Source organism: Elaeis guineensis, chromosome 16 (assembly GCF_000442705.2).
Source record: "Elaeis guineensis isolate ETL-2024a chromosome 16, EG11, whole genome shotgun sequence".
Lineage (NCBI taxonomy): Eukaryota > Viridiplantae > Streptophyta > Magnoliopsida > Arecales > Arecaceae > Elaeis > Elaeis guineensis.
The window spans coordinates 23,982,396-24,005,022 of NC_026008.2; the positions used below are offsets into that span (position 1 = coordinate 23,982,396).

At 38.2% G+C, this 22,627-nt stretch overlaps 1 protein-coding gene across 3 annotated transcripts; it reads right to left on the reverse strand.

The window, feature by feature from the left end:
- Nucleotides 1-1,068: 1,068 nt before the first annotated feature.
- On the reverse strand, nucleotides 1,069-8,049 carry LOC105060631 (uncharacterized). Of its 3 annotated transcripts, none has more exons than XM_010944418.4 (3): nucleotides 7,945-8,049; nucleotides 5,972-7,806; nucleotides 1,069-2,142 (listed from the first exon to the last, which is right to left on the reverse strand). In XM_010944418.4, the coding sequence occupies exon 2, from the start codon at nucleotides 7,577-7,579 to the stop codon at nucleotides 6,017-6,019; it is 1,563 nt and encodes a 520-aa protein (XP_010942720.1). In that variant the 5' UTR covers nucleotides 7,580-7,806; nucleotides 7,945-8,049; the 3' UTR covers nucleotides 1,069-2,142; nucleotides 5,972-6,016. The 3 variants fall into 3 exon arrangements, 2 of the variants coding, with proteins under 2 accessions (XP_010942720.1, XP_010942721.1); XM_010944419.4 differs by having other exon boundaries at nucleotides 5,972-7,771; nucleotides 7,945-8,040; XR_834456.4 differs by having other exon boundaries at nucleotides 1,070-1,625; nucleotides 1,745-2,142; nucleotides 5,972-8,034.
- Nucleotides 8,050-22,627: the final 14,578 nt, after the last annotated feature.

A 22,627-nucleotide genomic window follows, 5' to 3' on the forward strand; every position in this document is an offset into this window, starting at 1 on the left:
ACAAGCTTTTGTGCAGCAGCATGCATGCAGTTGATTGCAAAAAGCAAATCAACAAACAGCTAGTAGATGAATTGCAATTAGCAAACTATATGTGAGAAGGATGGCTGGTCTCTATCAAGCAGACAAGTTGAAGATGAACCCTAGTAATGGTAACCAAAGACAAGCAATAACATACTTCATAGGCGCACTCCAATTGGAAGAAGGCGGCACAAGGACATAAGGTTGCAAGCCCATAGGATTGGATGGGGGAAGAGCACAACCCAAATCCAATTCATTTTTAAATCAGGTCAAATAATCAAATCCAAACATAATCCAATTCCTTTGAGTTGGATTGCATTAGGTATATAATATTACTTTTGCCAATCCACCAGATTAATCAAATTGAATAAAAAATAATTTAAAAACAAACTACATCATACATATATAAATTGATTATCCAATTATATCATAACAATAAAATAATAGTGTGCAGCATGTAGATATCATTAAAAATATATCCTACACAAAATCTGATTCATTTTTATAATAGCTATAGCCAACAAGACAAACTATTGACCAAGTATATTGTGTGAAAAAAACTAACTATTTATATTTAAGAAGGATTTGAAGTATATTCTAACTTGGATTTGTTCAAACCTCCTTGGATCAGGAAGGAATTTATGCAAATCAAATCCATAGTTGAAACACATTTTTGAATCCAAGCTTAATGAAAATAACCTTGGTTCAGGTTGGACCCTGGTTCGAGCCAATACTTACCATGATAGGGTCAAGGGGTGAGCAGGAAGGCACAAGGCCTAGGTCAGTGGCCTGCACTGTGCTCTGAGGGAGCAACCATCTCACTAAGTGGGTGAGTGGATATAATAATTAGGTTGGACCAGATTAAGTTTTGGATTGGTTATAAATTAGATGTGGAGCCAATCAAATCCACATTGTAGCCCAACAAAGATGCCCATACCAATGTTAAGAATCATTGGACACCAACTATGACTTTGATATGATGATAGATTCAAGTGAGAGGAACATGAGAAGTCAAGTACTTGGAAATATGCAACACTCATTAAGCTATGGATCAAGATAAATATAATATACAAATGATGTGGTCACCACCATCGTCAGAATTGCACCAAATGTATCAAATAATGTGATAAACTACAAAATACATATATACTAGTGAATATACTTGTGCGTATATGATACAAGAATTTTAATTTTTTACTTCAAACTTGTGTAATTTTGACATTGGCCCCCCAAGGGGAAACTCCTGCGTTCACCAATATGTAACAATATTATACATCTCTTTTATCTATAATATGCGTTTCTTCCCACATCTTCCTAGAAGCCTCCAAGGATCTGTGCTATGGCATTACGTCACCGTCATCAGGATCAGATTATCTGAAGCTTCTAAGCTGCAACTGGTTGTTTGATTCGATCAATCTCTAGGACCTGCCATCCCCAGCCATGAGATTGCTCTAAAAGAATGCTCTATGGTACTGGACCAAAATTCCACCGTCGACATGAAACAAGTCATCAGATCACATATTGCACCGGCATCAAGATATGATTAGTTCAAGCAGCAGGTGTACTAGCATCTTGAGGGGCAGCTAGGTTTTGGCATTTTCTGCTTCCTAAAAAATTGCCATGGATGTTCCGGATTATGCTTACCATTTTGTATAACATACATTATTTCTAAGCAAGTTACTGCTAGAGTACAAATAATCAATCGCAAGATTCAGACTTCAGGCACCTTTGAATTCATAGATATGACAAAGGAGGATTTCAGAATTCAGAGGTTCTTCTTCAACGTTTCCTAAGCCACAGCAATGAAGGTAGTGGTCAGCAACACCTGCAGTCAAGTGGCTTCTTCCAAGATTGGCCATCGGGAACTTCATGCTGTCACAACTTTAGTTGTTCCATGAATTGCTGAGCTTTGTGCCTGAAGCCCCTATGAACCTGCTTGTAAAATCTTTAGGGACTGGACATCAGTTCAGCTCCAGATCATGAAAGTTGTTGTACTTGTTATACAACAGCTCCATCTTTCATTCCGCATGCATTCGAATGGTTTGAATTCCTTGGCGTTGCAAGGATCACCAATCTCTTATCTTGTGTTCCAGTAATTTCAAATCCTTGACAAGTGCATTTTACCTAGGAAAGCAGACAGAGTGGATGAAATATTGGGAGGTTGATGGAAGAATTCACTAGTAAGATAGCAGGATTGGAAATGCTTATAAGACAAAAGTGATTTCAGTCTATCTGCAAAATAACTTTATCTTTGATTTCTTGCAGTGATTATATAATCTTGTAATAATGTAATCTTTATATATCCCTTTTCTTTTCTTATTTTTAATAAGACAAGCCAAGGCCTAGTTAACTATCTGATAAAAAATGACAAGTTCTATTCCATGCTGAACAAAATTCAGAATCCAGATAAGGTGATGAGGACAGCAACTAAGGTTCTCCTCTTTTCTTTTCTTATAAAAGGATGGGCATGAAATTTTTCATGCTTTCTACTTGTTGGCATGTGAGTTGATGATTTGTCATCTTTCCATGTGGCCTAATTCAGTGGACTGCAAATTGCACAATCCATGGAATCTGCACTTGGTCTTATTACTAATTATTCATCATCATCCAATCCTTTTGCATGAAAGTTGTGGTTGACTGTAGAGCAGAATTCCAGGTTGAGAAGGCTCCATGTACAAATCTAGCACATCTGATAACTCCATGTCATTATCATACAAATCTATCGCCTACCCTCTAAAATAATGGACAGAGTAAAACCAAGTGTTATTTAACAATATCCCTGTACACATATTATGATTTTATTTTTTAGTGCAGTGCCTTTAAATCTATACACTAATATAAAAGAATAATTGCTTGTCACGTAAAAACAGTGAACCAATCATTTCACGGCCATTACCCCCATCATGTAAGTTCATTATAACAGAATAACAGCTAAAAAGGTGTTAATTTGAGTGCCTGAAATATACATGTACAGAAAAAGTATGTTATTTGAGGGGATTTTTTATGTTCCCTCTTATTTGTTTTAGTGGCCCATACTCTAACAAGAATGCTTCAATTGAACTGCTTTATGATCTAGGTTCTTCTGCTAAACTTAGATTATATTCCCTCATTTTACAGATGATGCCATTCCTTTTTCTGGAGGCAGAGGGAAATGTTTCAATTCAAAGTGGGCTTCATGTCTGTCTGAACTGATGTCTTGGTTGAAGATCAATTATTCTAAATCCTTGGTTGTTTATTTTGCGAGTAATGTTTTGTTGGCAGGTTTACTCTTTAAAAAATCTTAGTTGTAAAACTTGTAGCTTCCTTGTAGATTATTTGGGCCTTTCCAATGAGACAAACTAAACTGAAGGGAACAGATTAACTCATTTAATCTGACCTGCTGGTTTATTTTATATCAGTGATTTGGTCACCAGATTAGTGAATAAATGAACTGATTCTATTAGAAGACCTGTTCTATGGAAGGGGTATTCTTCTGTTGATGGTAGGTTTGTTCTTGTTAAGTATGAGAAGCAAGGAAGGCTTGCTTAGAAACCTTAGAAGTATGAATATGGCCCTTTTGGCACAATCATGGTGGAAGTACATGAATGGAAATGATCAAGAATCAAAATCTCTAGTTCAATCAGTTTACCATATGAGGATGCTACCATTGAGTCGTTTCATCTTCAGAAAGGGGTTTGAAAGGCTAAATATTGTTTCTATTGTAGTTCTTTGCTGCTGGGTGATGGAAATCTGGTCGGGGTTTGTATAATAGATGGTTTCATAACTACCTTTATTCCCAAGGGTTTTTAATATTGTCAGATACAAGGAGGCTTTGTATGTCCGTTTTCTGGTGGATAAACATTTGGTCTTAGAAGAATTATGGATTGTGAGGATATTGTTGAGTTTTTTTTAAAAAAAAATAAAGGAGATGGTATATTCAATTTTTTCATGGGAGTTGATTCTTTTACTCATTGCTGAAATTAAAAACATCTGGGGATATTAGCTTTCCGTAATTCCTTCTTGATTTGGTACTGATGTTTAGAGTTTTAAGAGCAATGAAATGTATGGGAATCACCCAACTTTCTACTGAAAAATGGATCTGTTATAAAAGGTACAATGACTGCTATCCAGAATATTAGATAAAATGAACCATTAGCAAAATATATATGAAGTAATAAGAACTGAAGCCTAGAACCAGCTTCATGCAAGCAAGGCCTACTTCGAAACTCCATCCAATGGATCCATGAGCATAAAAGCACCTCTCCTTTGCGGCTTGCCCTTAGAGGAGGTCTAGGGTTTAGATCCTAGGTATTCCATATCTCCTTTTTTAAAAGGCAAAAGAAACAAGAAAGAAAAAGAGAAAAAAGAAAACAACAACAAAGTTGCCATCTCTCCTTCTTTCAAAGGAAGAAAATAAATCTTTGTAAATGTCCATTTACCATATCATATTTGAATTTCCATATGAGAGATTCTCAGGTCATTGTGGAGAAAAACTATCCTTTCTGAAAGTAATTCCTCATCATACTCTATCGCAAATAATAGTCTGAACTAAACAATCTGTAAATGAAAAGAATATCAATTCTGTGAATAGCAGGTTAGTTGGGTGCTGCTTCCCTGTATCAGCTGACATGGCAAGAGAGTCAGAAAGAAACTTAAAGACTGTCTTGGTCTCACAAAAAAAGATTAAAAAAAAAAGAAAAAAAAAAGAATTCTTCTACCGGCAAATGAGTTCCAATTCAAGCTAAATTTAAGGTATAGTGTTTTTCAGTACAAGTATCAATCTTTTAGCATGTTTAGAGTGCTTGTTTACATCACTAGTATCTCAATGTGTCAATCATTATTAGCAACAGGTGTAACTAATTTTGACTTATTTTTATTTTTAATATTGCCATCTTTCGCTTATATTAATATAATCATTTGATCATCCTAATTTGTACATGCTGAGAGATTATGCTAAATGTTGGCTGCACTATGCAATTGATTCTTCCAAATTTAGTTTCCTTGAAGTTACTGAAAACATTGCTCAAGTTTCTCCATAACATGTCTGTTACAGATATTTTTAAGATACAAACACATGCAATTTTTTTTTTTTTGTGAAAAAAAAGGCAAGCTTCGGGGTTTTGCTGCGGGGTTTTGGTGCCAGATATGGAAGAATGCAGATGTTGAGACTCAGGTTGCATGCAACAGCCATAGAAAAATTGGTTCACTGACCAAATCATTGTCTGCAACCTTTGGAGCATAATTATCCTCATGCATTTAGTTGTTAGGCAGAATAAGGAGTGTTCCCAGTTTGAATTGGGAAACAGCTGAAAAATTTAGGCCAACTCAGGCAACAAAAAATGATATAATACAAGCACCTGTTTCAACAAACCCTGGCAAACAGCATGTGGTGCAAACATCTGAAAGTCTCAAACAATAGGCTAGATGCCTTCTTATAATTATGTTCATGCAAATAATAGAATTAGAATTCTTCTTCAGGAACATGTCCAATTACAAATAGGAAGAGGGAAAAACAAGAAGAAAAGGAAAACAAGAAGCAAGTACCAAGAACAGGAAACTAACTGGCTCTATCGAGTTCCTCTAGAATACACTCAGATCACAAGAGGTAAACTCAAACACATAAGTGATCACATCAGTGTAGATAACAATATAATAGACTTCTCATAAAGTTCACAAGCAGCACAAAAGGAAAACACATAAAAATGAGATAGACAAAAAGCAGAGACATAATAGTTGAATCCCTAAATCATTTTATACTCAGCAAAAAAGAGCATTTTCAGACATATCCAGGAATGCAGGATTACCAAAAGTGGATCCAGCATAGAAGCTCTGACTTAATGCAAGAAAAACAAAATTACAAAAGAAAAGAACTAAAAGGATCATAACTTATCAAAAACCAATGATCTAAAATTTTACAAATATAATGCAGTATATAATGTCCAGAAATATTAAAACTAATCAAAAAGCAAAATACCAAGAAGTTGATCTAAACTTTCTGAGCATAGCCACTTAATTATTTCTAGTTCAGCCTTCTCCTCCTATGCGAAGGTGATGCTCCTTCAACTGCATCCAAGGAACCAGAATTGCTGCTCCTTCCTCTTCTTCTAAGGGATCTAGATGACCTTTCTCTATTTGGTTCTGCTGAGATGTCAGTAGCAGTACCATCGCCTGTTATCACAGCTGCAGTACTCGGAGGTGATGCCTGCTCTGTAGTCGGTGTAGATTGCACAGTAGGCCTCCGATGCAGTGGCTCGCGACCGTGAGAGTTCAGAGGTGGGAGTGGACTACGAACAGCAAACCTCGGTGTCAGCTCAGCCCGTAACCTACCAGTACTCGCATAACGATCAAAGCCATTATTGGTAAGTGAATTTGAAGAATTAATTTGAGGTGGTTCAGTAATAGTATGCAAAAGAACGCCCGTGGTGTTAGACCCACTCGTCTCTTCCCTTTGCATACTCCATTGGCTTAGCCTATGTACAACATCAGAAGCATTTAATTGAAGCTGCAAGCTTGGGCCCAGATCCTCTCCAAAGTTAATGGCATTGCGCAACTCTTCTATACGGCTCCATGCTGTCGCACGTTCTCCCACCGAACTTCTACCCGTAGATCTCCGCAGTTCCTGCCTCAAGCTCTCAGTTCTATGTGCATGGGGTCGAGGCGGTATTTTCAGTTCCAAGTTTCCATCTTCTCCAGATACCTTCTTCTTGACAGTAGTATCTGAACCTCCCCTCCCATATATAGGTGTTATGTTATTTTCGTGCACCTTGCCCTTGCAAACAGGGCATTCAGGAAAGACAGGATTGGCATGAAGCCATTGATACAAACACCGCCAGCAAAAGAGATGACCACAGGGGGTAACAACCGGTTCCTTGGCCGTATCAAGGCAAATATTGCACTCAAATTCGGAAGCACTTTCCTCCACCTTTTCCTTTTTCAAACCCCCCGTGCCCTTCCCCTGGCCTTGCAAGTTTTCCTTTTTGGAAGCCTCTAAGTTCCTTTGAGACTGCATTATATTGTGCATAAGCTGGGCAGGACTGGTGTGCGAATCGGAGCTCTCACCATCAGACATCCTGGAGCTTCGAGGCCGTAACCGATTGTTTGATTCGATCAATCTCTGGAAACGTAGCTCCGGACATTCAAGGAGCCCATGTCGCGAGCTGGAGCTATCACTACGGGTCATAAGGTCGATCATGCAAAGGGTTGGGCATGGATTGATGGAGGCTGCTGCTTCATCGTGCCATTGCAGAATTCGTCCGGCAGTAGGATGCGAGGCCGAAGGTTGAACCGGCCCAGTCAAAGAAGGAGCATAGGAAGCAGAATTTGGAGAATCTGAAGCATGACCCTCCTGTTCCACTAGTCGAGCAGGAAGGTTGAGCTCCAAAGCAAGGCTATCATCGGCAGCATGAAGGGGGTCGATGGGCAGTGATTCAGGAGTATACAATGCATTGGATGGGGAGTAGTTTCTTTGGAAGGTTGGCGAGCTGAGGGTGAGGTCCGAACCGAGGTCTGGATTTCGAGGGCGGGGCAAAAGAGGGAGGCCGACGTAGAGATTCAAATCCATACTATTCTCACCGTCCGCCATTACTTCCGAGCAAAAGTCCCAATCTTTATCTTCCCACCTTCTCCAAACGCCCTCAAAACCCCTTTTCCTTTTTTACTTTTTCTAAACCGAGCCCGCTGAGAGAAAAACCCTTACTCAACTCCCAAACCCAACATCAAAATTCGATTTTTACGCCATGTTTCTCCAAAGTACTCTCTTCCAAGAAGCGATCGACTGCCAAAAAGAAAGATCTGGGTAGGGTTTGTACACTGGAAGTGAAGAAGCGAACATCCGTAGAAAAAGGCACAGGGGAACACAAATCGATCGGAGAAGTATGGAAAAAGAAGGGAGAGGAGTGAGATTGAGCAAGAGGAAGAGATTGATCGGAGGATCTTAGGCGATCGTACCTGAATCGAGGCTACGGCGACGGCTTCTCCCCCTATTGGTTCCTGGTTCTGCCACAAAGCCCAGAGAGAGAAGAGAAGGCGTCTTAAATAGTTTTCTTCCGGTTTGTGGTGGGGGCATTTCTGTGTGTAGTCTTTGTACTCCGGGAGAGGGCCGGACCCTGCGCCAGGCGTGGGGTGCGAGGATCAGACGGATGCAATTGCTGCTGTGGAGTTAGATTGATGGAGATGGATGGCTAAGATGGGCTCCTGGCTATGAGTTTATTGTTTGGTAAGGTAGCTGCTAAGGCTGCAAATACATCGGATTGACCTGAAATCCGATCTGATTCGATTTATGGAGATCCAATCCAAACCATTTAAAGGAACCTACGGATCCGAATCAGATTTTAAAATTGAACCCATTCTATTTTTCGGATCGAATCTAGATTTACTGAATTTTGATCCGATTTGTTGCACTTGAATTTTTAGATTTATATGGATTTTATGCTCAATGACCCAATTTGACCAGAACCCGTTATATGATCCAAATCTATTATATACTAGCATAGAGTAGGAACAAATTATTGCAGGCTGCCCACTTATATAACATTATCTTCTTTCCTTTTCACCTCCATAATTAAGTGGTACCCACTTGTTTAAACTGATGGAGTCTTTAACAAATATTATCTTCTTTTCTTTTTATTTCCATAAGAAATCCTTCGCATCAAACCTACACAACCTTTCCAACTCAAGAAATTTAGTGAATTTGTAAGAAATAGATATTTCATTTCTAGTTATATCTCATGATCAACTTCCATATGTACATGAGATACATCTTCGCAGTTTCTTGGAATGTAACTGTCACATGTTAATAACCACTCCAGAAATCATTATATCGTGAGTGTTATTGGATGGTAAACTTGTAAAATCAACTTTAACTCCACTCATGGGAATTAATTGAATAGCTATAGCTGATGCTTATTGGTTAATTTGACCCACGATCTTACCCAAATCTAATCTAGACCTAAATTGGATCTGAACTGGATCCATATTTCATGGATTAGAGCTGGATTATATATACATCTGATCCGATCCAAATGACCCGTTGGGTCAAAAAAATTAATCATGGATCCAATCTGATCTTCTATTGGATTGAGTTTGAGTCTAATATTAAAACCCAATCAAAGAACCGGATCGGATTGGGGTCACTCATGACCTAATCCGACCCGACTCATTTGCACCCTTAGTAGCTAGAAGTTTTTGGAGCAAGTTCTATTGGATGCTTTCTCAACCATGATTGCACAATTTTAGTCATCCTATTGGATATCCAATCTGATCCGATCTGAATGGGATAAATTTTATCCAATCCATTTAAGTATAGAGATGGATGTGTATTTTAGATTTAAAATGTAAAGTGGGTTCGGATCGGATACAGGTAATAGTGTCATGTTCCAAATGTGATCCGATAAAGCAAATAAAATCCTCTCCAATCCCACTGCCCACCCCACCGACACACTCGCATGCCTCCTCCTTTCTTTGCCCTAGATGCCCTCCATTCCTCCCAATCTCTGTCCATCCGATGCCAGTGATGCAGCAACAACTCCGTCCCTCTAGCCTTCACTCTTATTCGGCCACTCCAAGCCTCCCACCCAATGCGATACGAGCTGATGATGCCCTTATCTCTCTAGAGTCCGGCTTCCATTTTTATTTGGCCACTCCAAGCCTCCCACCCAATTGAGACTCCTGAGGATAGAAAAACAGAGGACGAAATAAGAAAAAATATAGGAAAAATCAACAATAACAAAAGAAAGATAGAAAAACTTAAAAAATAAGACCTCCCTCCCCCCCCCCCTTTTTTTCCCTTCTTTGCTTTGTTCTCTCTTCATTTCCTTTTTTTTTTTGGAGATCTATGGGGAAGGAGAGCACCTAAGGGAAATCAAAGCAGTTTTCTCACATAGATTGATCATTTTTTATGTTTCAGCTTCCTTTTCTTTTCTTTTCATTCTCCTTTTGGGAAATCTGTGGGGAAGGAGAGCACTTGAGGGAGATCGAAGGGTTTCTTAGGTTTTGGTTGGATTTTCTTCTCAAGCATGTGGGATTTCATGCAAGTTATGGCAGTGTGAATTGGTCCTTTGAGATTTTGAGAGCTAATCTTGGTAGAAGCAGTAGAGTTTGGGGGATTTATGATCGAAATCATCTTCTTGGGCTACAAAATTTTCAATTCAAGTTCTATTCTCATTATAGTACGAATATGATATCAAATATCTAACTTGACCTAGTTCGACCCAATCTTACCTGATCTAACCCGCGCCCTTCCTTTACCCTATCCGACCCGACCTGAAATGGGTACGAGGCAGGTATAGATATGAATTTCTTCGTGATGAGATGGGTATAGATATTAGTCGATCTAACCCATTGCTATCCTTAGTTGCAAACTACAACTAGAGAATAAATTATCAAAAAAAAAAAGTCTAAGAATATGTTACTGAAAAAAAGGACTGAATCAAAATTGTCCCATTAGACCTGATGTAGGGTTGTCAAGTGGCTAGATTAGGGTTTGGTCATAAAAATAACCAAATTTAAAATATATTTATTAGATTCAAATCAAAATCCAATTAAAACTTTATATTTGTATCGAATGTTGGATCCCCAAAAGGCCCTATTTAGGATAGAAATAGGATATTTAACAAGCTATTTAGTTGCATTTTTGAATTAGTTTAAATTATTTAATATGTTTTCTAAATTTTTGATATATCTAAAATATTGTTTATAAACTATAAATATAAAGAAATAATAAAAAAAATATAAGAATATATATAAAAGAGGGTATCTATTCAACTACTGGTTTGTTATTTAAACATCCATAAAGTTAGAAGACAACGAGCATGAATAATCAAACTTGATATAAATATCACACCTCTACAAATATATTATAGTTTTACTATTCTCGACTTGACTTTTTCTTTGATGATTAAAAGGAAAAGTTAATGGATATACATACAGAAACATGAATATATGCATATATTTATATGTTTATGGTATGTATATACATACTTAAAACTGGGCCATGTTTTGGATATGGACATATCTAAATGCAAATCTAGCATGTTATGACTTTGAATCTGATTTCGAAATACAAACCCAATCCAGTCGTTTATTGTGCATATTTTTATACCCAAATCCTATGTTTTGGATGTATTTCACACCATATTAGTGAATTAATAGCCTTTATTTATAACCCTAGCTAGGAGAAGGTGATGGTCATCTAGAGGAGATAGGGGAAAGAGAGAATGAGAAAGAGAGAGGGGTGAGGGAGGGGTGTGCAGTTGGAGGTGGTATGATTTGTAGGTAAGCCAGCATATATGAGATGAAAATAGCATAGGGCAAATCAGAATTAGAAGTAGAAATTAATCTAAAGGAATAATTGATGACCTTATGCTAACTCCTTGAGCATCTTTGGCTTTGCACCTACGATCTCTCCAAGAATGCTTGAAGCTTTTGATCTTGCACTAGTTGTTGCAATGATTGTGGTCTCACCACAGCAAGCAAAGAAAGAAAATCTTCCAAACTTTGACTTATGAATTCTTGATATCAAAGAATACAACGAGGATCTATTTATTGATGAGACAAACTCAAACACAGAGAGAGCAAACTATAAAGGAAGAGTTCTACCAAAAAAAAACTATAAAGGAGGGGAAACTAAAAAAATTAATTAATGTTGGCCACACCATATAGATGAGAATCAACAAGTATTTATAATAGTGGCTTTACAAATGATAACAACAACTAAAAGATAAACATCTAAATGATAGATCTCGTTAGCTAGACAGACTTTATCAATTAGATAATATAAGCAATAATGATAGATTTAATATACTTAATCCCAAAAGATATTGACAAACTATGAATATGGATTAACTTCAACATGCCCTCTTAATTACCCTACCATTACCATTACACACTTATGTTTGATGAATGAGTTAAACTTAAAGGCTCAATAAGAATCTCTGCAACCCGATTCTCTAACTTGTAATAAATTAGTTGGACTTGATGTTTATTCACTTGATCTTGGATAAAGTGGAATCGTATGTCTATGTGCTTACTTCTCCCATGAATAATTGAGTTCTTTACCAAATCAATAGTTGAAACATTGTTCATAAAAATCTTTATCAGTCATTTGATTGGAATGTGGATCAGATTTTTATCTTTCCCAGCCAAATTGCTCAACATGCACTAGAAGCTGTAGCCATATATTCTACTTCATATGTGGAAAAAGTAACATTTGATTGCTTCTATAAGGCCTCCCATGAGAAAGCTGTTGAGCCAAAACTAAAAATTTAATGTGAGGTGCTTCTTCTATCATCTTAATCACCACCCCAATCACTATATGAATATTCAATGCATCACATGTATTAGTTGAAAAATAAAACAAGCCATGGTTGCAAGTGTCTTTTATGTCGCGTAGGATTTTTTTAGCAACTTGCAAGTGAGACCGTTAATAAGGATGGCAATGGGTAGGGTTTGGATCGGGTATTGTACTATCCATCTTCAAATTCGAACTTAATACCTTATACTCAAATCCTTTTTGATACCCAATCAGATAAGAAAAGAGATACCCATCCCCATACCCAATGGATTCGAAAATACCCACGGATAATCCATTTCTTCATCCCCAACCCATACCCGCCCCATACCTATCCTATACCCAAAAATAATAAATAACTAAAATAATTTTATGTATATTATTAATCAAAATAAAAGTATCAATTCAACATAGAACATCATTTATAAGTCCAGATTTATAGAAATCAAAAATAGAAATAGAATTACAATTCAACATAGAACATATAAATAATAAAAATAAATTTATGCATATTATCAACCAAAACAGAATTATAAATATATATATTCGGATATAGGTTTGAATTTTACCCATATATGTAGGTTCGGATCGGGTTCAGATTCGAATTTGGAAAGAAAGCAACACTACCCATACCCATACTCGTGTTATAATTTTTGGATTTTACCTATGTTGGAATTTTTATGTGGAGGTATGCATGTGTGTTTCAAAATTTTTTTTTCTAAACACCACAGTAGAATAGAAGATTAAAACTCTTTTTAATCTAAATTATTCATGCATAAAATATAAACCACAAGAATCTACTTCATATGCTGAAATTAAATATATTCTGAAATTTAACATGTGATCGAATCACATATCTGTTTCGCAATTTCTTTCTTCAAATTTGGATCTATAAGAAAAGAGATTTTTTCTTAACCGCACAAGTATCTAGCCTCTATGGGTATCCACTCAGGATCAGTCTGGAACAGCCCTCTTAAGATTGAATTTTTTTCTCTAAGAAAATTCAACCTACGAATCTGAACGAAGCCTAGATCGTGATCAACTCTTTGATCCTTTTCTTGATCTTCTTCTTCTCTTCTTGTCTTGCCTTTCTTTCCTTGAATATAATGTTACCAAGCACCAGGAACCAGCACTCAAAGGGGATGCCCAAAGCCCTTATGGGCGTGAAGAAGTGGGATGCCCAAGGGTGCGGCGTGTGGGACGCCCAAGGGAGAAGAGAGGGAGAGAGGACGTGGGGCACTCCAATAGAGGGCGTGGGCTGCTGGTTGTGATGCTTATGGACCTTAAGGGTGGCTCCTTTAAATAGACATAAGGATTGAATTCTATTCAATCTCATAATACAAGTCCTACTTGCATTAGGTTTCCTAATAACTTAAGTTATTTAACTTTCTTTAGGAAACCTATTAGTCGCCAACTCTTGGAGTCCTTGCACCCACTAAATCACACTCTAAAGTGCACCCAAGGGATGCCCTACTAGGGATTCACATGCCCTCTAAAGCATGGTCACACCCATCTTGATCAAATCAAGGTGATGCTCCAACTTAACTATCAAAAAAATTAATTAGAGACTTGCACCCTTAATTCATTTGATCTAAAATCTTAGACACCTAATAATTGGAGTCCAATAAATCTAATTCATTTAGGTTATTAGCAAATAATTAAGTTTGAATTATCTTATCAAATAAAAAAATTAAACATAAAGAGAAAATTGGATCCAACCATGTGCTAGTAAGGTTATCTTGAATCCAATCGGATTTTTTTAAACTCAATTGACACTTCATAAGTTCAATTGCTTATTTCAGATCTAATTTTTTTATTGTATGACCTCATAGATTCAATTCTATCTGATAGTGAGATATACAATGATCTCTATCAAAGTATCATTGAAACTCTTTTCAATAGGTCGGAACAATTCCACTCTAACTCATCAAAAATTATCGATCCAGAACAGTCTTAGTGAGCTCTCATAATCCACCAGTGACATCTAGCAGTATGTAATGGCAACCCAGTAGAACTGAAAAGAATCTCAAGGTGTAGTTAACTGTAATTCTGTCCCTTTATCGTGAGTCTCGATTAGATAGTAGGTCATAGATAAATCATCAAACCTTAACATCAGTCATATGATAGATTCGATCAGCTCAAGTCTAATTATGATTTTTATGAAAACTCTTATTCATCAATCACACTGTTGTGGCTACAGACTCTCAGACTTAGCCTCTCAAATCTCATAAAACTATTCTTTTTTGTCAAGATTGATAGATCTCATCTTGATGCGCATCCTATTTCTACAACGGATCAACTGTCGCTAACATCCACTACAATACTCATTGAGATCCATGTTTATGTGTCAATCAAACTCCAGCAGCCTCACAGCAAGCAGTCATACCATCTTAGGTCAAAAGATTATTCACACAACTACAGCATCGAGATAATCACTAACGATCGAATAGAAATCTAAGTGATCTCTCGTATGGTCACGCTCAGTACTAGTTATTCTCTAATAACTATTCGCACTTATCATCCAGTATCTCTATAATATGGACTAGAGATTTATCTATCTTGAAGGAAGCAATCTATGCATCGATTTATTCAAATCGATCACCATCCTCATGATGATTCTATGATCGAAAGTATTTAAGAATTAAATACATGTCTCTAATTCTCAACTCTTTGAGAATATGTATCGAAAGTTAATTTCATGGACGATTCAAGGATACATCATACTTGAATGAAAAATAAACTTACTTTTTTATTGATCAAATCAATGTATAAAGTATAAAATTGTGTCTTAGATTTATTACAATATGTCAGCCATGTTGGCTTCTAGGACATACATCTAACAATCTTTCACTTGGACTAGAGCTAATTGGCTATCAATCTAAGTCCCATCTTCTCAAGGTGGACTTTCATTTTTGATTGGCTCAATTGCTTTATCAACGGGTCTGCCACGTTGTCCACGAAGTCTACTTTTCGTACCTCGATATATTTTTTTTTAAGGTAGTTGCATATGATATGATACCGTTGTAGGAACCAAATCTAGGGTTTCAGGGTTAGATCTTGAAACTTTTTCAAGATCATACAGCGGAAGACTAAAATAAATCAAAATTTATTTTTTAAAATTAGAGAATCTCTAGATCTAAGATCCTATTACATGATTATTACATAGCATTAAATCAAAAATTAAAATATATAAATATAGCATGAACCACATGTTGATCATATCAACATGTTTCTATACCACATCTAATGTATGTATTAAAGAATAGATCAGATCTATTACCTTGCAAGTTAGATGCTCTAACCTCGCTGATCCGGACTTAAGGATGATGTTGCAAGCCACACACGCATCCGACCTCTAGGAGTCATCCACACGAGCCCACGAATCTCGATCAGAAGTCCTGCTTCAGGAAATCAGCACAGTATGCTAGTACTGCGCTGATCCTTCTTTGATGGTTGATCAGGTGCCTCCTTCTTCTTGATTTGGACTCTTTCAAAGATGAAAAATAAAAGGAGGAGTTTCAAATCTGAGATGCTCTCAAGAAACACAAGATGGAGGGAGGAAAGATATGAAAACAAAAAAAAACTAGAAGAAGACCCTCTTCTTCTTCACGTTTTTCTCTCTAGACACCCTAACTTGCATCTTTTATATCTCCATGACCCAAAGGTCTTTCTCTCTAATTTTTGGATGGCACAAAGGTCTCTCAAATTTCTATCTTCACCTAAAATGTCATGAAGAAACTCATTTTATACAGAGAGATATGATAGAGTCCTTGTCTAGGTCAAATACCTAGTCAAGGCTTATCCAAACATGGCAAGTTAAGGGGCGCCCAACTCTTGAGCACCTCCTCCATATTTTCATGCATGGATCACCAGAAAAGGGTGCACAATGTGTATCCTAAAAGCCATGAAAATTTTAAAAAAAAATTGGATAAATTCGATGCAAAATTGAAAGAGTTTTGGATTTCTAAAACTCTATCTCATAGAATTCGAAATCCAAACTTATTCTTTTTTGATTTGATCCAAACCACCTTCCATGTAAGAAAGAAGAGAGGAAACCTTTTGTGAATGTGGGAGAGACCTGGGAGAGGGCTTTTGTCGCACAAAATAAGTGGAGATTGGCGTTGAATAAGAGAGAGGGCGTGGGGAAGGCTTATGTGGTGCAAGGTGGAATCCTAGTCTTACTAGGATTCTATCTTATGACTTGTTTTAATTTAGCTTTCCAAACCAAATCAAACCAAAATTAGATCAACCTAATTAAAATAGGTCTTAACCCAATTAAGAACTTAATTTAATCAGATTAAATTAGATTTAAATCTGATTTAATTTTTCTAATCAAATTAGAAATTAGATTGACCCAAGTCCTAGTTGAACTAGGACTAGTTTTTTCTTGCACTTGGCTTATCCAATAAACCAATTGGACTTGATCCAATCAAGCCCAAAATAAATCTAATTAAATCATATTTAATTAGACTTAATCTCAGCCTATTGACTTAATCAAATTAAGTCAATTAGCAATCGAATTGCTAATCGATCCTCCTGCAACACTTGCACTGGGTTAAATGTCAATCGTATTGATCATTTAACCCTAGAACGATTCTCAATCGTTGATCAACCATCCGATCGGATCATGAACTCTAATGTGTGTGACCTCATAGGTCCGAACCTAAGCTGGTAGCACAGAAATAAATTTCTGTACCAATCGAAGTGACCATCTAGCAATGGTATCCGACGACCGGATAGGTCGAATGTGTAGAACAACATCCTTAGAACCCATACGGATATAGTTTTCATATAATTCATCCCCTTGACCAAAATGATCATAGGACACCCCAGAGTTCAACTGTCAACTCTGATCAGGTTGTCCACATTGTATTTCAAAATATCAAATCCATCTAATGGATTACCCTGGCCAAGGTTTTGCTAAATTGAAATACAGCGACTCATTCTTCTCCAACTCTTGGAGTGGTCAATCCCATCTCGATCACACTCTGACTTCGCAAGTACTTGACTGTGCCCAGAAGCCTTCCATCCCTGAATTAGAAATTCAGTTAGTCCAGTACCAAAGCACAGTGAGTTGCTTGCAAGTCACTGAGGCGATCTCAGGTCTAAGAGACACTTATACCTATATCCCATCAAAGATATTCTCGACAGCAGAATGTTCTGGAGTTGGTCACGTTCAATGATGATGTACCCTTACATCTCACCTGTATGCCATACCAGTGTCTCCACACTCCTTGGTTAAGAGGACAACCAACCCATATGGCCTACAGCGACCTATGCTCGATAGAAGCTGTCGTCCTTATTAACAGCTTATCATTTGGTCGTGAACAGTTTTAAGGACTAATCGATAAAACCTCTCTTTATCAAACTTAAATAGTCCTAAGGACTTCATCATAACAACGGAGTTCATTAGAAGATGAAAGCTTATGATGAAGATGCCAAATATATTTTATTTATTAACAAATCAATTACAATACTTAGTTGCTCAACCGTCAACAGCTTGACGATTGGCTTTTTGGGACACATTTCCCAACAACTCCCACTTGTCCTAAAGCCACTCGGCACAGTATCTAATACCCATCTTCGACTTGTGGTTGTCGAACTCCTTTATCGTCAAGGCTTTAGTGAAGGGGTCGGCCAGGTTCTCCTTTTCATCGATCTTCTGAAGGTCGACGTCACCTCGATCCACGATCTCTCGGATCAGGTGGAAGCGGCGCAAGATGTGCTTCGTCTGCTGATGTGCTTTGGGTTCCTTCGCCTGAGCTATGGCACCAGTGCTGTCGCAGTAGAGCAGAACTGGACCATCAAGGGAGGGTGCTACTCCGAGCACAGTGATAGATTTCCTCAGCCACACAGCTTTCTTTGCAGCATCCAATGCTGCGATGTACTCCGCTTCACAAACAGAGTCCACCACAGTATGCTGCTTGAAATTCTTCCAGTAGATGGCTCCACCATTCAGAGTAAAGACATAACCTGACACGCTCCTGCTGTCATCATGGTCAGATTGAAAGCTAGAGTCTGTGAACCCCACAAGTTTCAGATCTGACTTGCCATAAACCAACCATTGGTCCTTAGTATTTCTCAAATACTTAAGGATGGCTTTAACCACTTTCCAGTGATTTTCTCCAGGATCAGATTGGTATCTACTCACTACTCCTAGTGAGTATGCCACATCTGGTCTTGTACATGTCATGACGTACATGATAGATCCCACGGCTGAAGCATATGGGACTCTACTCATACGCTCTCTCTCTTCAGGAGTTGTCAGACAATCCTTCTTAGAGAGAGAAATTTCTTGACCTATCGGTAGATAGTCCTTCTTGGAATTCTCTATGCTGAACCTCTTCAGCACAGTGTCTATGTACATGGACTGGGATAACCCAAGCATCCTTTTAGATCTATCCCTATAGATCTTCATCCCTAGGATGTAGGATGCTTCACCCAAGTCCTTCATGGAGAACTGTGATGACAACCAAACTTTTATTCCCTGTAGTGCGGGGATGTCATTCCCGATTAAGAGAATGTCATCCACGTACAAGATAAGAAATACCACAACTGGACCATTTGCCCATTTATAGATGCAGGGCTCTTTTCCATTCTTAATGAAGCCATACGTTTTGATCACCTAATCAAAATACATGTTCCAACTCCGAGAAGCTTGCTTCAATCCATAAATAGATCTCTGAAGCTTGCACACCTTGGACTCATCTATGGATGTAAACCCCTCAGGTTATATCATATACACCTCTTCGGTCAGCTATCCATTCAGGAAAGCTGTCTTTACATCCATCTGCCAGATCTCATAATCCAGATGGACAGCTATTGCAAGCATTATCCGAATGGATTTGAGCATTGTCACAGGAGAAAACATCTCGTCATAGTCAATACCATAACGTTGACGATACCCCTTGGTGATCAGACGGGCTTTATAGGTCTCCACCTTTCCGTCTGTGCCCCTCTTCCTTTTGAAGACCCATTTACACCCAATGGGTTTAACCCCTTCAGGTGGGTCAACCAATGTCCATACATCGTTGACCTTCATGGACTCCATTTCGGATTTCATGGCTTCAAGTCATTTCTTAGAATCAAGTCTCTGCATTGCATCCATATAGGTGATCGGATCCTCATTATTCTCATCAAGTTCGATGGGATCACCATCCCGGACCAAGAAACCGTAGTATCTGTCCAGCTGATGCGGTACTCTACCGGATCACCTTAATGGTGCAGGTATATTGGGCTCCGGATCTGATCTAATCATATCTGACTCAGGTTCAGCTATTGGTGTCGGTCCTTCTACCTGTTGAACTTCATCAAGTTCAACCTTAGAGGCAACGGTTCCTTCACCAAGGAACTCCTTTTCTAAAAAGATTGCCTTAAGGCTGACGAACACCTTTTGTTCATCAGCATGGTAGAAAAAATATCCTTTTATCTCTTTGGGGTACCCTATGAATGAGCATTTGTCAGACCTAGGTCCAAGTTTGTCTGTGACTAATCATTTGACATAGGCCGGGTACCTCCAGATCCTAAGGTGTGAAAGTACTGGCTTACGTCCTGTCCATATCTCATATGGAGTCTTAATTACAGACTTACTTGGAACCCTATTTAACAGATAACAGGCCGATTCGAGTGCATATCCCCAGAAGGATATCGGCAAGCTAGCAAAATCCATCATGGATCGGATCATGTCTAACAAAGTCCGATTCCTCCTTTCAGACACACCATTATGCGGTGGTGTTCCTGGAGGAGTCCATTGGGAGAGAATCCCATTCTCTCCTAGATATGTGAGAAACTCAGTGGAAAGGTATTCTCCTCCTCGATCAGATCGAAGCGTTTTAATACTCTTTCCAGTTTGTTTTTCTACTTCACTTCAGAATCGTTTGAACATTTCAAATGAATCCGACTTATGTTTCATCAGATAGACATATCCATATCGGGATAGGTCATCCGTGAAAGTTATGAAGTAGAAATATCCATCTCTAGCACTGGTGCTCATGGGCCTGCAAACATCAGTATGTACTAGGCCCAAGAGCTCAGTAGCTCTCTCACCTTTTCTAGTAAAAGGTAACTTGGTTATTTTACCAAGAAGACAGGACTCACAGGTTGGAAGTGATTCACAATCACTGACTTCGAGGATTCCCTCTTGAGTCAACCTGTTTATTCTGTTCTTATTTATATGACCTAGCTTCCAATGCCATAAGTAGATATCTGACACACTATCTGATCTAGGGTGCTTGCCAGTAGAATAGACTCTTATCAGGCTTGAGCTTTTTGGTCTGGCTCTGCACTGATGTCCCAGCCTGAACTTGCACCTTCTTCACTTTCTTCTTCTTGTTCTTCTTCCTTTCTCAAAGGGTCGAGAACCAGAAGACGAACCTCCCACTAAGTTCACCGACTCCTTGTGAAGTTGGTGATCCTTCTCAAAGTTCTGAAGCAACCCCAGTAACCCGTGGTAGTTCTCTTCAGGCTTTGTCATTCTATAATGAGTGAGGAATGGGAGATAAGACTTGGGCAGCGAGTTCAGTATTGCATCTTTCCCAAGCTGTTCATGCAAGAAAAAGCCGAGCTTGCTCAATCGTTCCATCAGCTCGATCATATACAATACATGGTCAGTGATAGAGGCACCATCCCGCATTTTGGCGTTGAAGATGGCACAACTAGTCTTGTGCCTCTCCACGTCATCGGGTGTGCCAAAGGCATCCTCCAACATTTGAAGCATGTCCTTTGGCTGAGCCATCTCGAATCTGCGACTAAACTCATCGCTCATGGCAGCCAGTATGATACAGCGCACCATGGTCCGATCACTGAGCCACTTTTGGTAAGTGTCTCTGACTGTTCCACATGCATTGACAGCTAACTCCTCAGGTACAGGATCCATTATCACATATAGGATCCGTTCATGCTCCAGGACTATCTTCAACTTTCGGTACCAGCTATCGAAGTTGGGTCCCACCAACTTATCATTGTCCAACAATGATCGGAGCGATAGGAAAGTGGCCATATTTGCACAAAAGAGAACCATAACCTAATTAGTAATTGATTCATTAAACCTAAAGATTTGGATTTTAATCAAAAGGTTTCTCCCACTATTTTATTCGAATTGGTAGTCTCTACCTCCAATTCGAGGAATTACCCTAATTCCTTAGCGGGTACTAGAATCCACTTAGACTGCACACAAGCCCAACTTTGGTTGGTCAACCCATGTACATCTAAGGATAGGTTCATAACCAATTATTTCTTTAAACAATTTCTAGTAATTTTAATTTTGCCCCAGAAACCTAATCAGTAGGCTTTGGCCTCCACTGTAAGGATCCGGTTAGGTCCAACCATTAACATGATCATACTTGATGTATCTAACCAACGAATGATTAAGCCCAACTTTGGTTGGCTCACCTAACCACCATTAGAGAGACACTTCCAAGTCGTCATATGATGAGTGATAATTTCATTAGTCAACAAGCACCAGGCCTTTGGGTCTGCAATGATTATTGAGTTAATGGACTCATTATCAAACACCTTAATGGGAGGCTATGACTCAGTTATCTCCATAATTTTATCATTTTAAGGACCTAATAATTTTAGAGGATTTAAATAATTTAGAGGATGAGGTCAGATGAACCAGCTTATCATGATCCTCCCACTGGCTTCACCAAGTCAGCTTAAGGGAGACCATTAAAAGGGCTGGTCTAGGAGCACCTAAATCAGTCACACTGATTTACCTAGCTGACATGGGTTAGCTCGAATAGTCAAGTGATCCGATCAAAATATAATTTCACCAAGAGGCCAGGTAAGTTCGATCAGTGGGAGGGTCTGCCAAAGCTTGCCTTAGACACCATCAGAAATGGCCAGGTAAGCGGGCTCCCAATTAAAAATCATCGGTCTGGTTTACCTTAGACACCAACTGGTTTAATTAGTTTTGATTAGATCAACCTAACAATTCGTGCTAGACCGCTTAGCCAAGAATCAAGTCCATTTGGTTCTCGTTAAAGACATGGACTTGACCAACTACAACTATTGTAATTGATCTAGAGAATCCTTGACCTAATCTAAGACAACAATTGATTAGATTTAGTCAATTCTCTAATTAAGTCCATCTTTAATCTAACCATAGGTCTAACCCAATTAATGGACCTAATTCCCACTAACCCATTAACCCAATGTGTTATGATTTGTGTCTTAGGTTCTTCAATTCACAATCCTAGAACCTAATCAAACAACTTCTTAATTCTTAATTAAGTTTTGGGCTGAGGGTTGAGTTTGACTTTTCAAAAAATAATTTTTATATATGTAAAATAATTTTACAATATGATTCTACCAACCATATTGCATGTTTGATTCATAATCAAG